The sequence below is a fragment of the Thermobia domestica genome, chromosome 3, assembly GCF_964235325.1.
Source record: "Thermobia domestica chromosome 3, izTheDome1.hap1.1, whole genome shotgun sequence".
In the NCBI taxonomy this organism is placed as follows: Eukaryota; Metazoa; Arthropoda; class Insecta; order Zygentoma; family Lepismatidae; genus Thermobia; species Thermobia domestica.
The window spans coordinates 157,300,655-157,318,384 of NC_137456.1; the positions used below are offsets into that span (position 1 = coordinate 157,300,655).

The following is a 17,730-nucleotide window of genomic DNA, read 5'->3' on the forward strand; positions in this document are numbered from 1 at the left end:
TTTCTTGTATGTGTAGTTTGATATCAAGACTGTTCTTTTGTATGATATGCCTAAACATTGAATTACAGCTGCATCGCCAGAAGATAAAGCTGAAATAAATAAGATAATAAAAGGGAAGAAGAAGATTGCATGTAAAACGAGAACTACAATGGTTGAATTACCTCCAGCTCCACCAGGAAAGTTCTATTATCCAAGTTGTACTCCAATCAAAAGGTGTTCAGGCTGTTGCGATACCAAGAGTCTTCAATGTGTAGCCTCTGATAAGACATTTATTAAAAAGAAGGTAAATATGGCTTCAGCTCATTATTTTATTGTATTCAAATTCGAACAATTGATTAATTTTCTTGCTTTTATTCAATTTGCGTTATTTGGTTTACGAACTTTTATTTATAACGATCTTACCAAAAGGTAGTCGTCAAAATGGTTCGATTGATGATATCAAGAACTTGAGTGGTAGTAACTGTTTTCATGTAAAAATATCTTTAATAATTATATATATATTATTATTCTCACCTTCTCTATCAGAATTATAAAGTAGATGAACGGTTTTAAATGGTTTATTAGTTGATACACTTTTAATGTACTTTTCCTTTAGACTGTCGTGTACACATACATGAAGATTAGGTATCCATAAACAATTACATAGCAACGAACTATATAATACTCTCTATATCTTACAGATATTAAAAACCTTCTTCTTTTGTTATTATTAAATTAACATTCTATAAGGTATAGTGCTTATGTATGAGCACTTTCTACCCAAGGTACAGGTAATTATTAACCTATCCAATATTTCGTTATATAAAATGTCGCCCGACGATGGGACTGAATATAAAAGTCATAAACGAGCTTGGCTTTTATCTTCAAGAATCACTGGTCCGTTTACAATAGTGATCTTACATTACATATGTCCTTTACATTTTGATTGCCCCTCGTATATCTTAATTACATTTCATATATAGATACATTTATAACAAATCTTTCATTTCATTAATACTTATTTTTAACAATAAAGTTTCAACACAAAATTAATATAATGTTAACAATTTTTGTGTTTAATCAATTATGAATTAAATTATAATCCTTCACATTAATAAGAAAAAAATTAAAATCATTGGAAACTTATCGTTGGTTAATGAAAATCAAAGAAAATGAAATTGACAAAAAAATCAAAAATTAAACATAACCTATGTTTGAATGAACAAAAGGAAGAAAATAAATCTATTTTTACACAAACAGAGGACACCCTTTTATATATTCTTTTTTTGTTTTTAGTCTTCTTCATTCCTATTTATTTGAGCAAGAATGTCAGGCGCGACTAACTTTTTCACTAGATGCATCCATTTTTCTTTTGTATACGGAGTAGGTTTCCAAACCTTTAACTCATCTATATTACGAAGTCCAATTGATGTACCCGTTTTAGCGTTCAATAATTCAAAAACTTTAGGGTTTATTTCCTTAAAACATAAATAAGGACCTGAGAAAATGTCACAAAATTTATAAATCTTCTTTAACAACATATTACTTTGTGGATGTTGTTTAACAAAAACTAAGTCATTGACCTTGATCCGATATTTTCCTTCTTGCAAAGACTCTACTTGAGAATTACGTTTCAAAAATTTGTTATGTCTTCGGATTTTTACCATATTCACTAAGTTGCAAGAATCAATGATTGTTGAATCTTCTAACTTGACATCAAAATGTTGTTCCACAGGGAAAATCAAATCAGAACCATTATGTACATTCGCAGGAGACACGCCTAACGTATCTGATATAGAATGATTCAAAAGGTACGTGATTTGATTGACATGCTTGATCCATTCGGCATGTTTATCTTTACAAAAGTGTCGAAACAACATACCAAAATTGCGATGTACATTTTCTACCACAGAGCTACTAGGGTGGTACGGAGTTACAAAATGAATTTTAATATTAGCCTTGTTCATAGCTTTAAGGAACACATCACTTTTGAACTGCGAACCATTATCACATAATATGTGTTCGATAGGGCCACAATGTGGAATATATACATTCAAGATTTTATTTATGATCGCAGCAGAAGTGGCTCTACGCAGAGGATAAGCTACTACATAACGTGAGAAGATATCCATGGTTGTTAGTAAATAAATTTCTCCAGTAGCTGCTCTTGGTAAAGGTCCATATAGATCGATTGACAGAAATGAATGTGGTCTCTCAGGCGTTATTGAGAGCATTGGTTTTTGTACAGCCTGATAATTATGTTTAATTCGCATGCACTCAATACAGTCCTTGATATAATTTTTTATTTGAGCTCTCATTCCCTTCCAATAAAAGGATTTATTAATCAAGGCACATACCTTTACATAACCAAAATGACCGAAATCGTCATGATAGGCTTTTAATATGCGTGCTGTTAGCGTAGGTGGAATGCAAATTTTATTTCTAGATTTGAATTTAAAGTCTTTAATAAGTAGAATTCCGTTAGATAATTTAAATCTGGAATTCCAATGCCTGGGACAATTACATCCCTCACTGCATAAAGACAAATGTTCCATGATTTGTTTATATTCATGATACTTCATTTGATGTTCTCGTAGATCTTCTATTGAAATGGTAGCTATTTCATCCTGTAAGATCTTAAATTCGTTGATGGACAAGATATGTTGTTCTTCTCCGGGAAACAGACGTGATAATGTATCTACGGGTCCATTATCTACCCCTTTAATGTGTCGTACTTCGAAATCATAAGCTTGAAGATCTAACGACCAGCGAAGTAATCTGTTATTATATCCCTGTACACTGTTAAGGTATCGCAACGAATTATGATCGGTAAGTACTATAAAATGACATCCGCTAAGGTATGGAGCAAATTTTTGTATCGCAAAACGTACAGCCAAAAGTTCGATTTCTGTCGTGGTATATCCTTTTTCAGCTTTCTTTAAAGTACGGCTAGCGCAATGAATAACAGCTGGTTCCTGAATAGTTGGATTAGGTTGCCAGAGTACTGCAGAGATTCTAAGTTGAGAACCGTCATACTGTACATAAAAAGGAACGTCATATCGGGGGTGATTCAAATGGATGTTTCTTTTTACGCACTCCTTCAACTTATTAAAACTGTGTTCTTGAATCGGACCCCATTGCCATGGTACTCCTTTCTTTATAATCATAAATAAAGGTTGGGCTATCTCAGCAAATCGTGGGATGGCTTTGCGAAACCAATTGAAAAGTCCTAATATTTGCCGTGTCTGTTTCACATTTAACGGGGCAGGCAGATCTTCTATGGCTTGTACTTTAGATTGACTGAATTGTAAACCAGAGGCATCAATTTGGTATCCAAGAAATTCTATGGAATTCTGTAGAAATTTTGATTTCTGTAGGTTGATAGTAAGGCCTGAACTTTCCAATCTGCCTAAAACTATATCTAAGTACTTCAAATATTCATGTGGATTTTTCCCCATGATTAAGATGTCATCGGCGTAGGTTATCACGTTGCTACGTAAGTCTTGACCCAAGACTTTGTTCAAGCAGGATGCTAACGCCGCACTACCATTAATAAGCCCAAAAACTACACGGTTGTATTCGTATAAGTGACCTTCAAAACTAAATGCTGTGTACGGTTTTGAATCTTCATGTAATTCGACCTGATTGTATGCCATTACTAGATCTAAATTTCCGAAGACTGCATTCCCTTGTAAAGAGGCTAGTATTTCTTCCACTGGGGGATACCTCACTTGTTCCAGATCAATGTGACAATTCGTGCGTCTCAAATCTAAAACCACACGTAGAGAACCATTTTTCTTGGGAACAACATGTAATGGATTAAGGTGAATGCTTCGTGAAGGCCTAATGATCCCATCTCTTAACATATCCGTAATTTGCTGGCGTACATTTTCCCTGTATCTATATGGAATTATATAAGGCTTGGTCACTATGGGTTTGTCTGTTTTAACTTTAAAAGAGTAAATAAAACCTTACAAAGCCCAGGACGTTCTGAAAATACATTTCTATGTTTGTATAGGATATCCTTAAAGTCAGCTTTTACTGTATTATCTGTAAAATCAAGACTGCTTTCGAGTGACTTAACACGCTCAGAAAATAATACATCGTCTTTTAAATCCACCAAATTTTGTGTGTCTTCCATTCGTTGATCATTTAATTGACCACTTTCTGAACGAACAGAAACATTATTCACTACATGAGAAATATTATTATATTGACAAGCAATATTATCTAATTTTGGAAGCAGTTTTTGAACGATTTCCTGAGGTAAACCAGGTATAGTCAACGTTTGGTTTCGAAAATCGAGCATGACACGCAATTGAGATAATAAATCTAAACCCATAATCACTTTTTCATTCAGTTCCTTTATTACTAAAATAGGGATTGATATTTCAAAATCTTGAATAGTTATTGTCACACGAGTAATTCCAGCTACTCTCTTTTTATGTTTACCGGTAAAATCAACTATAATAAGATTCTCAGCCTTTTGTAACTTAGGATTCGAATAATTACTAGTAATTGTTTTCCACAGCGAATACGATAATAGGGAGGCATTTGCTCCTGTATCAAGTAAAGCTTCAGTGCTTAACCCATTGATTTTAATAGGTATTTTAGCTGTACTATATGATTTTAAAAATACAAAAATTTTTTCAATGTCAAAACCATCATTGACAATATCATCTTTGAACCAACAACGATTTACTACAGGCATAAATTGAAACTGACATCTATTAACTGCTATTTTCGAATAATTATTTACAGAGACGTGATGTGAAAGTTCATTTTTATCATTAACATGAATATGTAAATTGGAAGATAAATGTTCATAAAAATCAGTATCTGAAGTGCATTTGACATTATCACTTAACTTTGTAGCTAAATGTTCATGAGAATCTACAGCTGATATGGGTTTAACCCCTACCACATCAGCCGCAATTAGTTTAAATTCATACTCGTGTATGGTTCCAATAAAGTACATTGTACAGCACAATCATGATTATGCCCCGTATTACTGTTCTGTACAGTACTTACTTCAATACCTGGATCTTGATGCGAAGTGTCATCTCTTGAACAACGATTATGTCTATACATAGGATTTACTGCATTCCTGGAATTTCGCCATGTATTTCGTCGATTTTTAAATTTATTTTGACTATATGATCTAACATAAGGATTGCCACGATTAATTAGGTTAGGCGTATTCCCTACATAGCTTTGCCTATTTTGCTCGTTTGGATTACTAGAATTTACTCGGCTTCGGTTGTATTCCGTATCGTTCATACTACGGATATCTAGATTCCTAACAGGTACAAAATGATCTGAATTATTCTTATTTTTACTCACACCTGCTTGTTGATTCAAAGCATGGTATTGAGTTTCATAACATTGAACGAGCAATAACAAATGATTGAAACTCATACATTGTGTAATGTGAAACTCATACATTAAGATCTGTTGTAACTTAAATGGGAGCAAATTTCGAATGGATGCTATTATTCTAGATTCCGACTGCAATGGATTAACAACTTTTAATTCGTTGTAGGTATTTACAACAAACTCGACAACAGATTTGTGTAAACGAGGATTGAAATGTTGATTTCTAATCGTGGCATCTCTATTTGCAAGCAAAAAATCATTTTCATAATTCGCGATCAGTGCTGCCTTGAATTCCTCATATGTATTGATGTGATCACGTATTGCCTTAAACCATAAGGAACATGGTGGGAGTAATAAATGAGGGATTAACTTCATATATTGTGATCTATCTATACACATTATATTGCATTCGTCTTGAAATTTTTCCAGGAAAGAAGTAGCATTCTCATTACATTTACCACTGAATTTACTCATGGCCCGTATTTCACTCATCTTAACACTTAACTTTACCTTCCTTTTATCATTCCGTGTACTTCTTGGGTGACAATTCCTATCCATAACGTGATGTGTTGTTGCATCGTCTCTTATCCGCCCATCAATACTCTTCGGATGAATTTCTTCCAAAATAATGTCTTCATCAGATGTGGGTGGATGCGAGGTCATCTCTTGTGAATGGGGAAACTCTAAACGATCACTAACCGTATTATTGTGGTGTGCGTTGTCCTTGACCTGGAGCTTCCTCATTTCCTCCTGTAGAGTAGCTATCAGTTGCGTATTTACATGTATGTTGTTTGAATTATTGGTGACCTGAACCTTTTGCTGACGCACAGAAGATTCCATTACTTCTAAATCCTTCTTTACACTACTGATTTCTTGGATAATGTGGTCGTGATTATCCTGACAATCCTCAGATATTCCTTTTAACTTTTCCTCGAACTGCGAGGTGATGTCGTCCATCGCCTGGATAATTGATTGTTTCGTTTCATCTGTTTTCTGTTCCATTCGTTTACTTAATTCCTCATATCGCTTGTTGGATTCTTCGAACTTCTGTTCTATCTTCTGTTCTATCGTCTGCTTCAATTCGTTGGACATATGAACCAAATTTTGTTCCAATCGCTTCATGGCTTCAGAATCGTCTTTACGACATTGTTCTTGCCGCTGTAAGGCTAACAAGATTCGGTCTTCCAGTGTCATTCCTGTTGCTACACTATGTTCACCGTTGTCACTATCATTGGGTTCATTCTCCATAGCGTTACCGTTCATTTTTCTTATTATTATTCTACCACTTCTCAGTCTTGTGAAATTTGTATTCATTAACTTTATTACAAAAGTAAATTCACCCTTACTTTGCTTCGGGTAGTGAATTTACAAGAATTCCCGGGTGAGGTAAACCAAATTTTTTATAACGATCTTACCAAAAGGTAGTCGTCAAAATGGTTCGATTGATGATATCAAGAACTTGAGTGGTAGTAACTGTTTTCATGTAAAAATATCTTTAATAATTATATATATATTATTATTCTCACCTTCTCTATCAGAATTATAAAGTAGATGAACGGTTTTAAATGGTTTATTAGTTGATACACTTTTAATGTACTTTTCCTTTAGACTGTCGTGTACACATACATGAAGATTAGGTATCCATAAACAATTACATAGCAACGAACTATATAATACTCTCTATATCTTACAGATATTAAAAACCTTCTTCTTTTGTTATTATTAAATTAACATTCTATAAGGTATAGTGCTTATGTATGAGCACTTTCTACCCAAGGTACAGGTAATTATTAACCTATCCAATATTTCGTTATATATTTTAATTTTATTTTATTTATTTATTTATTTATTTTTGATAAAGAATTTTTTTTGGAGAGACAAAAATACGGAAAGATTTGTGATGTGAACAATCATATCCAAAAACACTGAGTAATTGAATTGTTTTTAATATCGTAGCAATAAAAGAGTTGGGGAGGTTTGCCGGAGCCTCTGGAAAGCTTCAGTCATTTCGTGATTTTCTTTTTTCTTTTCTTTTCTATTCTTTCTTTTCTTTTCTTTTCTTTCTTTCTTTAATTTTTTTTTTTTTTTTGTAATTACAGGAGGAATCCAGAAATGTTTTTCATTGTATATATCAGATTACAACGGAATTTTAACTACATTAAAGTGAAAGGCTCACTTTATGTAGTTAAGAATTCGTTTGATTAGAGACCCTAGATGTTTGATCATAGACTCCTATTTAATAGTTGAGCAAATTAAAATGTGAACAAAAGAAGCCATTCTCTAACCGTAAAAGTAAAATAAAATAAAAGTAACACAGGACTTTGACATATTAAACAGAGTTCAGTAAACATTCTATGAATATCAATTGAACAGGATGCAGTTTACATTAATAAGGGAATAGTGGACTAAATACATTAATTTCCCAATATATTGGTATAACAGTGAAATAACTAGCAAAGTATTACAGAATCAGTAAACGACTTATGGGGAAAGTCACACTGATAAAAATTTAATTTTATTAATACAAGCTCTAAAAAGAGAGATTCATGCAGCTTTAGAAAAAGATATCAAGTTCGAAAATGAAATAAAAGCTTTCAGTTTAAGGAACCACGATTTTGCCCTTTGGGCTAAGGGAGTCGGATGATTAACGCAAGAGAATGATGACGGAAAAAATAGTGGAATGAGAATGTCGGAGGAATCGGGAGTACCCTGAAAAAATCCACTGACACAATATTGTCCATTATAAACTTACTTTGATCGAACCAGGGGACCCACCCACTAGCTGTAAGCTCTTTATTACTGAGGTACCGTGCCCCCTCCCCGCCCCCAGTACTAGATTCGAGCTTTTTAACACAAAACTTTGGCTAAGAAAAACCTTCAACTGTCAAAGTGGGGACCTGCAGCAGCAGCGCTATTTCAGATTTTGTCGGGGGATGGGGCCAAGATGCTATACCAACATAGGAATTTCACGTTTTATCCCTCCAAAACTACGCTATATATAAGTCTCGGAAGTCTTATAGAACGACTTTGTTCGTCTGTCGACAGGTATGAGAGCAAAAGCAGTAAGAGATACCGAGATGAGTTTTTTTTTTTTTTTTTAATAGATTCATTGTTCAAAGTATAGGTACAATCAACTCCGTTAACTTTCTGTTCAAACTGAAAATGATTCAAATTAACCATTTCCAGTTTCAGCGTTTATCGCTATGAAACAAAACGTTAAAAGTTAGAAAGCATAATCCCGTGTGCATTTCTTGCTAAAATTGAACTATCACTTAATTTTTATTCTTTCGGTGATGCTTTGAAATTCTAACACGGTTGCCATTTATTTCGTTCATCCGAATCCAATGTGGCGTCTATCAAAGATGGCCGCCTTCGCGAATGCACAGCGCTGTTTTTAAAAGCATATATCTCCCAAACTAATTGACCAATCTTCATGCAACAAACACCAAACGACGTAGAAAATAATAAAGTTTTAAAAATTGATAAGAATTATTACTTATCATTGCAAACAATAACGTGAGAAGTAATTTTATTTCAAATTTTGCACATTTTATAATGCATTTTCTTTATATTTTGTTAAATAACAAGTAAACGGCAAATAATTTTTGAGAACAATGTTGTGTACCTTTTAAAAGAGTAATAAATTGTCTTTAAATTGTGATGTATATCATTCAGTTTGGTTAAGAAACAACGAAATTATAACAGATTAATATTTTCTTTTCTTTTCTTTTTTTCTTTTTTCTTTTTTTCTTTTTTTCTTTTCTTTTTTTTTTTTTGGCTTTATTTTCCCCCATGAATATATAACCAAAGAATCTCTTTGCTGAAATCTTTCCAGTTGGATGTGTTGATATTATGATACAATGAAAGAGTAATTGAAGTGGTCCTAGTCTGACAGGTTGACCGAATCCAATATGGCGACCATCAAAATGGCTGCCATAGCGAGAACATTGTTCTCGCTTACACCCAGTAAGCACCTATTATATTGATCCGTGGGTGATATTTCTGACGAGCGAAAATTGGTTCTCTAGTTATTGCTTTTACCTCTGACAACCGAATTCAGGACGTGCAAGCAAATCTAAATAAATTATCCTCTATTCTTACGTCTTGCTCATGTTTTCGTTTGGTATTAATTCAATCATGTTAAATATTGTAAAACACAATTTTATTTGCTTTAACAGACTTCATAATAATAATTCAACATCTTTACTAGAACTTAAGAAGAACACTTAATGGGCAGTGAAAATAGTTTGCTCAGACAACACAAACATTTGAAAAACTACTAAACCTTGTGTATACATATTTAGATTGTATATTATAATTATATTTTGTTAAGATAACGCTGAAATAGAAAGTATTTTGAACAGCGTAATACATCAGCTGTTATGCGCAATATGGTAACATGCATCATCAGGAATAAGCACCATTTGTTGTTTCCAAAAAGAAAAAAGTTTGCTCACGTAGGATATCTCTCTGTTGGTATATGAATCAATATGTTTATTCAAAAAACTTACCGCTCATTTACTTGATTCACAACGCTGTCTAATTATAAACAATATTTTAAAACGCAAAATACATGAATGTGGAGACTTAAATGTACAGTACCGAATGTTTGTGACCGTAGTGTTTATCAAAGACTCTCTGGATTTGTTTGTTTCCCTTCAGGGTGAAACTGTTTCGTAGTTACACTGATTCTTCTTCAGAATTACTTCCATCATACGTAAACTTTTCTCTGGAAACGGAAGTTTATCAGCGTAAACTGTATGCATTTTGTGTTCTGTACGACGCAGCGCTTATCAGCCGGGTGAGAACATAATGTGTTCAAAGTATACTAGGGTGTTTGTTAGTGACATTGCGTGGAGGGAGAGGCGGGAGAGGGAAGGGGTAGGTACCAGATAGTCACTTGGTAAAGGTGTGGTGAAATTGCAGTGATTTGCGTCAGTCATTAGTGGAATCACTCAATGTATATGCCTGTAGTGTGACGTCAATACTCCCGACCTTGAAACTATTGTTGATATGTGGGTGCGTGTTTCTTGTGTTTAGCGATGTCTAGAAAGTTTGTTAATCCTTCAAACAGTTTCTGTTATGTGTGTGGTGAGTTTACGACAAAATTCCAACGACATGCCATTTTCCCGCTCGCCAAAATGTGTACGAGTTGTATTTTGAGTTAAGGGTAGATGAAGGTAAGTGCTGGGCACAACAGAATTGTTGCTCACGTTTGCTCCCGCTATTTAAGAGGCTGGTTGCAGGGAACCCACCCATTCATGCCATTTGCTGTACCACAGGTGTGGAGGGGACCGAAAGATCGCATAACAGATTGCTACTTTTGTTTAAAAAAAAAGTAAAATGAATTACAAGTAAGTCAAAACAACAAAGAGTTACATATCCAAAGTTAGAATCAGCAATGCACCCAGTTCCGCATTCTATTCTCTTCCAGTTCTAAAACCACCGGCGGCATGGACAATTGAAGATCAAACAAATGATGGTAGTGACAAACAAACAGACCACGATGATCGTGAGTACATGCCTTCTGGATCACAGTCCCAACCACAGCCACTGTCACAAGCGAATTGAATGATTTTATAAGAGATCTCAATCTTTCAAAATAGGCAAGCAGAATTACTTGGTTCTCGGCTTCAAGAAAAAAATTGTTACAACCAAGCACTAAGATATCATTCCGTAAACGACAGCTTGGTCTTGCCACTTTTTTTCGCAATGACCGAAAATCTGGTATATTGTAAGTATATAAATGGGTTATTTGCAGAATATGGATTAATTCAAATCCAGACTAATGGCGACTATTCATAGATTCCTCAAAAAGTAGTCTCAAAGCTGTGCTCTTGTAACGGAAACGAGAAACCTTCGATACCAGTGGCCGATTCCGTTTGTTTAAAAGAAACCGACGACAATATAAGACAACTTCTATATAAGACAACTTCTAAACTATATAAGACTACTTGGCTATTCGAATTACAAATGGAACATCTGTCGTGATTTCAAAGTTTTGGGACTTGTGCTGGGAATTCAGACTGGTTACACAAAATATTGTTTTTTGTATCAGTGGGACAGCAGAGCAAGGAAAGACCATTACATAGTCAAATATTGGCTTAATAGAGAAAGCTTCAATCCTGGTGAGAAGAATGAGGACCATGAACCCCTTGTTGACAAAGACAGTGGGCTGTTACCGCCGTTACATCTGAAATTGGTCTTCATGAAGAATTTTGTGAAAGCAATGAATAAAGATGGCAGAGGTTTTCAAATTCTAATGTCCAAATTTCCTGCGATGAGTGCAAAGAAAATGAAAGTATTTTCATTCGGCCTCAGATTTGTGGGCTGATGAAAGACAGTAGCTTTGAAGAGTTGCTGACAAATACTGAGAAAGCAACTTCGATTAGCTTCAAAGATGTGTGCAACAATTTCTTAGGTAATACCAGGTCTGAAAACTACAGAGAAGTGACAGAACACATGCTGAATTGTTACAAATCTATGGGGTGCAACGTGTCACTCAAAATATATTTCCTACATTCGCATTTGGATTTCGTCCTATCTAATCTCAGAGATGTCAATGAGAAATATGGTGAACGATTTCACCAAGATATCTGCGCCATGGAATGACGGTATAAGGGAAGATGGTCACCAAACCTTTTGGCAGATTACTGCTGGACTCTCCTACAAGAAGTATCACCATCCACCCACAAACGAAAAGTTTCCAGGAAAAGTTACTAGCTTGTAAGTACATTTCAGGTCGTTTTGTAGATTTCATGTTCGTTTTTCCTTAATGTTTTGTAACAGCAAATGAATTGTGGTACACGATTTGTACTTTATCCATCTGTATGTTCCTTCTGTACTGCAATAGAGTCATTTTCACGTGTTGGACGCGTTGCTACTATGTTTGTGTTTTTTATGAATTACAATATAATGCTAACTGTATGCAATATAAGCTAAGTGTTATATGTGACATACAGTATCTTATCCAGGAAAATTGGTACCTAATGGAACATTTCTATTTCATTTTCGTAATCAGTGTATGTGAATTAGTAAAAACGCCTTCTTTTATTTCCCGGCAAGACACAAAGTTCCAATTTGTTTCACTGTGTAATTAATGTTTACTCTTTTACTTGTTTTGTAGTAAAATTACTCAAAGTTAAAAATACTTGTAATATCTATTTATGTATTGCAGATTTAATTTACTGTCTCATTGGGCATTTCATTTTATTAACGAAAAATAGAGTATCTATCGGGCAAAGTTGTTTGAACCTTACTTTATATCTATATATACCTATGTAAATGTGTAATACTTATAACGAAATTACTCTTTGTACGGAGGGGATGTAACCATTTAAAGAATTAAAGCCTCTTAATCTCAGCTGCATTCACTACATACTCATGTTATTGTCCAAAAATGTCTATTTAGTCCAGTTTTCATTTTCGTTACCGCCTACACAGAAACTAGGATCATCCATCCTCCACCCAACCCATCACGCGATCCTGGCACCGTACCTGCCAATGGATCCAAATACATCACTGATTAATAATTTTAGTTTTCTCTTACAGGTTATAGCCTTCGATTTACTTCCAACTGGTAATCTGGGCCCCTACAAACTCCAGTCTATATCAGTTGAGTTACATAAGAAATGTTCCTGTGAATGTAAGGTACGTGTAGAATATCAACTGTAGACACATAAGCTTAAAATGAATACTAAAATTCAAAATTCCTCACAAAAATGCTTCCTTTCTGAGCGACCCTGGTTTTGTGTATTTATACATAGTGGTTTCAATCCTACTTCAATAAGTATGTTCCATCTCATATCATCATACATATTCTGCCACCATTGGCAGGTCACTTGCCGCAATCCAGAAGCATCCATGCTCCACGGTCTCCGCTAACCTCTTCGTTTTCACGTACCATTTTACTGTTTTGATATCGTCCATCACCTGTAGCCGTTTTTGCCCCCCTTCCTTTCTTTCCTGCCACCATACCCTTTAGCACGTCCATCATTATAGTTACTTCTTAACCAAACTCTTAACAGTTTATCTTGCTCTTTTCAATAATATCTAAAGTTGCTCTTTTTCTCTCCCACCATTTCTAACACTCACTCATTCGTTTTCCGCTTGATCCAGCGAATTCCCTCCATTCTTCTTCACATCCACATTTCGAAGGCTTCTAGTCGTTTTTCATCGCTTTTCGTAATGAGCATATTTCTGCATCAGCTCAGGCAATGCAGGCTCAGAGGAAAGTGGATGTGCGCTGACAACGGCTACAAAATCCACGTGATGTGCACTTCCTGAAACGAATTGTCACATGGAACAAGAAGCGAATGTTTTATTTTCCGAAATCCTAATGTGGGAAAAACACTGGTTGAGAAAAAATCAACTGGAAAACCTGCTATCAAAGAGGGCCGTTCGAGCATAAAGTCATGCTCTGTATGTGGTGGAACTACGAGGGAGTAATTCACTTCGACTTCTTCATAACAATCATACCATCAATGTCGCTTTTATTACAAACAGTTCTTGCGGATTTGTGCCACGCTACGCCCAAAATTTCCCGCATCGGTATACCGAAAGCACGCGCTGCTGCAACAGTAAAACTCAAAACACTCGGCTCAAATAAAAAGGGAACTGGATGACATTAGATTGGTACCACATCTCGCATATAGCTCTGACCTTGCCCCTTTGATTCACTAGTTGTATCGGTTCATGGTATACTTCCTGAAATCACGATTCTCCACCAACCAGCAAGAGGTAGAAAGAGCAGTGACTGATTTCTTTACCTCTACGGGCAAGACATAGTATCGACGTGGAATCGAATAACTGGCAGAAAGGCTGCAAACAATTTACGACCAGGGGCTATACTCTGAATATTAACCTGCAATGTAGTGTAATAAATACAGGTATACTGTTTACCAGATTATTGCAAGACTTATGACTGAAGCTTGTGGTTTCCGTTTCCGATTTTTCACTTACTTAATCATGCCCTGTAAAATATAAGAAACAATGAAGTTGTCGTGAAGTTCTGCATCCCATCAATATTTTATTTCTTACAAGAAGAGGATAAATAGAAAAAATAGTAGTCTAACACATGTACTGTTCCTTTGAAATTTTCTAAAACACTTGATGTACACATAAAAGTTATGCATCGTATGACGTTTAACTCTATAGTTATAGACTTCGTGTTTTGTATAAAGAGGATATTCATACACTTTCTTCTAATATTGTGTTCAGCATATTTATTGAAGCCTTTGAAAGTAGCTTTACTAACATTTTTCAGTCTCTATGATCTTTTCCGAAGACAGCTTCTATTGATTGGTACCTAGCACTTGATATCCTCGTTTTGAAGTTTAAACTTTCCTTATACTGTATTTTTATCTTCTTATTCTTTTCCAATTTTTCTTTACAAACTGTATGCGAGTGGGTGTGATTTCTATAAAACCTGTATACACAGCAGTGCCGTAATTTTGGGGGAGGAGGAGCAACTATCCCCCTATATGGGCTCTCCACCGTTTGAGGAAGGAACACCTCAAGATAAAATTATCTTATAAAATATACGACACGATACGATAATGAAAGTATACATGAACATGGAATAGAAACACCACATTATAAAAACAAAGTCTCTTAATTGAAACGGATCAGCTATTTAGGCCCATTTAGGAAGCCCCGAGAAATAATCAAACAAAACCCCGAACAAACAAACTAACTCTGTGGCCTATGGATCCCGAAGGTTCAACACCGGATTCCCAAAAGTTTTCTGTTCACTTCTTTCCTTAGCCAACTGGATCCAGTTTCTATTTTGTACTCCAACTGGAGGCTCTCCTAGAATAATAAAAGTGTTTGCTAAGGTTTTAATTTCTAGGGAGAACCAAAATTATATATTTCAATTTTTCTAGGAGCCCAACTACATGTTTTTCTAGGGAGCCCAATTTCGTATTTTTCTAGGGGTTCCTAATAATAACGCTTACCTTTCCAGGAAAAATTCCAAGTTACGGCGCCGATACACAAAGAGTGAAGAAAAGATGTTCAGTATCACAAGGATACTGAACGCTGTACGCTGTACACTACAGTATGTTTAATAATAAAAAAAATATATAGGCGTCTACCATCAGTTTTTCACATAGAAAAAATCTAGAACCTCCAAATCTGGTATACAGATGGATCTCAACCAGATCTAATTTCGTACGAAATCGTTTTTCGATTTTCGGTTCCGGCAATATCTGGGAGATCAAAGCTTATGTTACGATTCTTTTCTGGTTATTTCTAAGAACTCCTTACCTGATGCAACCCACATTACTTCTGTGTTATACCGGTAGTATACAACCTTACATAACAGCAGAGGATAAATACCCGGGCAAGAAATGGTTGCTGAAAACTTCCTTAAAGGAATTCTTCTTTCTTTCTTGTTATCCATGTTTTGAATTAAGAACAGGAACAACGGGTACATTTTTAAAAAATCCAAGCTCTGAAATAAAATCCGGAAACGACAGATTTTTTACAGCTGGAACATGGAAAATTCTACACTGTATTCAACATATTACATATCACTTTGTAATATTTAGTCTCGGTCTCTCAATTTCTGCGTAGGATATTGCTGGAAATGAGATCACAGCATTTCATATTGTCCTTTTTTTGTCATCTGTTATTTGTCCTTTCTTATCTAATCAATGCAGTTTTCTGACTTACTATGTAACAACCAATTAAATAAGTCAATGGCAGATTATAGATCAATTGCTGAATGACTTTTGGTCAACTACCAATATTTCGTATGAAAGTAATTCAAATTAACTGAATTGCCAATAAGATTCTGATTTCCAGTTACTGTTTGTAGGTCTATGTTTAAGAGGCAAAATTTCCTCCAGATAATAATGTAGGAGGGCTAGGTCAACCACCTCCCCCGGATCTAAGGTGAGTCTAATTACAGCGCACTTACTCTTCATCAAGTAGCGTCCCAGTTCAGATCCCTTAGATGCTAATTTTGCTCCCCCTGGACCAGGCCCGTATCCACGGGGGTCTAGGGGGCCCGGCCCCCCTAAATTTTTCTTGGCCTCATAAAATGTTCATGGCAGGCTTGCAAATGAACTCTAATATGCTGATCAACTATAATATGGTTGGATCGGCCCCCCTAACTTTAGCCGGGCCCTCCCTAAATTTTTGGACTGGCTACTGGCCTGCCTTGGACTAAACTTTCTGGAAGAATATCTGATTTCAAAGCGTTTTTTTAAATTCGTATTAGCATTATTGTGCCATAAGAGGAGAGAAAGGAAACATCTTGAAATAAGTGTTGTGAGTGTGTTTGTGTGAGTGTGTGCATTATTGTTTTTATTTGTTTATTTTTCCTTTCTTATTTTGTTTATTTAATTTTACTTTTTATTTATTTATATTTGATTTTGTATATCTCATTTAACTTACTATCATGTCATTCAACCAACAGGTGATAGAGTGAAGCTAGTTGTTTCAGTGTTTGTATTAGATTCAGAGTCAGTTTTCATTCAACTGTTGTCTCATGGTTTTCGGTTTAGTATATTAATCTGGAGTGTTAAAAACAAAGTTTAAGAAAATAATTCTGGAAAGATTGAACGATAATCTTTCTTTCACATCGTAGAAGACGTGCTGTAGCATTAACGTTTCACCTACAACACAAATAAATAAAATAAGAAAAATGATTACTCATTCTAATATTGTCAGAGCAATACAGCAAGTACCAGCTGGATTTTCCCGTTAATAATAAAATTATCCCTTCCCTATTTGCGCGCTTTAACATAACGTTAGTATCGCGTAGACTATTAGAAACACTCTAACGAAAATACATTTTAAAGTTAGATTTGCAACGTAATTATATTGTAAAATAGGTCCCTCTCTAATAGGATTTATTAATTTTAACAAATAGACAGAGCAAGGACAAGCAAATTGGGACAGAGTACATAATTATCAAGTGGTCCATTTCCCGTGTACTTTTATAATTGTTTTTCCTTCGTTATTTCTGCAGAAGTGACCAGCACTGACTGAAAGCGAAAGTAAATACAATATTGCGATTATCCCTTGAGAGCAAATTAATGAGAATCATATTAACTTAACAAAACGTTTGGTGTGTCAAATGCATATTTTCCGACTTTAACGTTCCATAGATGTTGACGTCACTCAATATATAAGCTTAGCATCAATCATCGGTTATCATATGAATCTACTCCACAACATTTAGCCCTGTTAAGCCCTCCCAAACCTTCAATATCCAATCATATATCTACACTAAAGATGGTAAGAAGCAACGTAACGTCAAGACGAAAGGCTTTCTCAGTCTTTAAATACTTGGATCAAGATAGAACATCATGCAGTGTCTCTATAACAGATAAGGAAGACCTGTTCAATTTGCTCTGTGTTTCGAAC

At 35.0% G+C, this 17,730-nt stretch overlaps 1 protein-coding gene across 2 annotated transcripts in view; it reads left to right on the forward strand.

Moving 5' to 3' along the window:
- Positions 1 to 17,730, forward strand: part of LOC145680827 (uncharacterized) — a 110,454-nt gene that overhangs the window by 87,350 nt on the left and 5,374 nt on the right. For both annotated transcript variants that reach the window (XM_081751921.1, XM_081751922.1), the window contains exons 4-5: positions 69 to 283; positions 12,907 to 13,005. In XM_081751921.1, the coding sequence (XP_081608047.1) occupies positions 69 to 283; positions 12,907 to 13,005 (314 nt within the window). The remainder of the gene's footprint in view (positions 1 to 68; positions 284 to 12,906; positions 13,006 to 17,730) is intronic.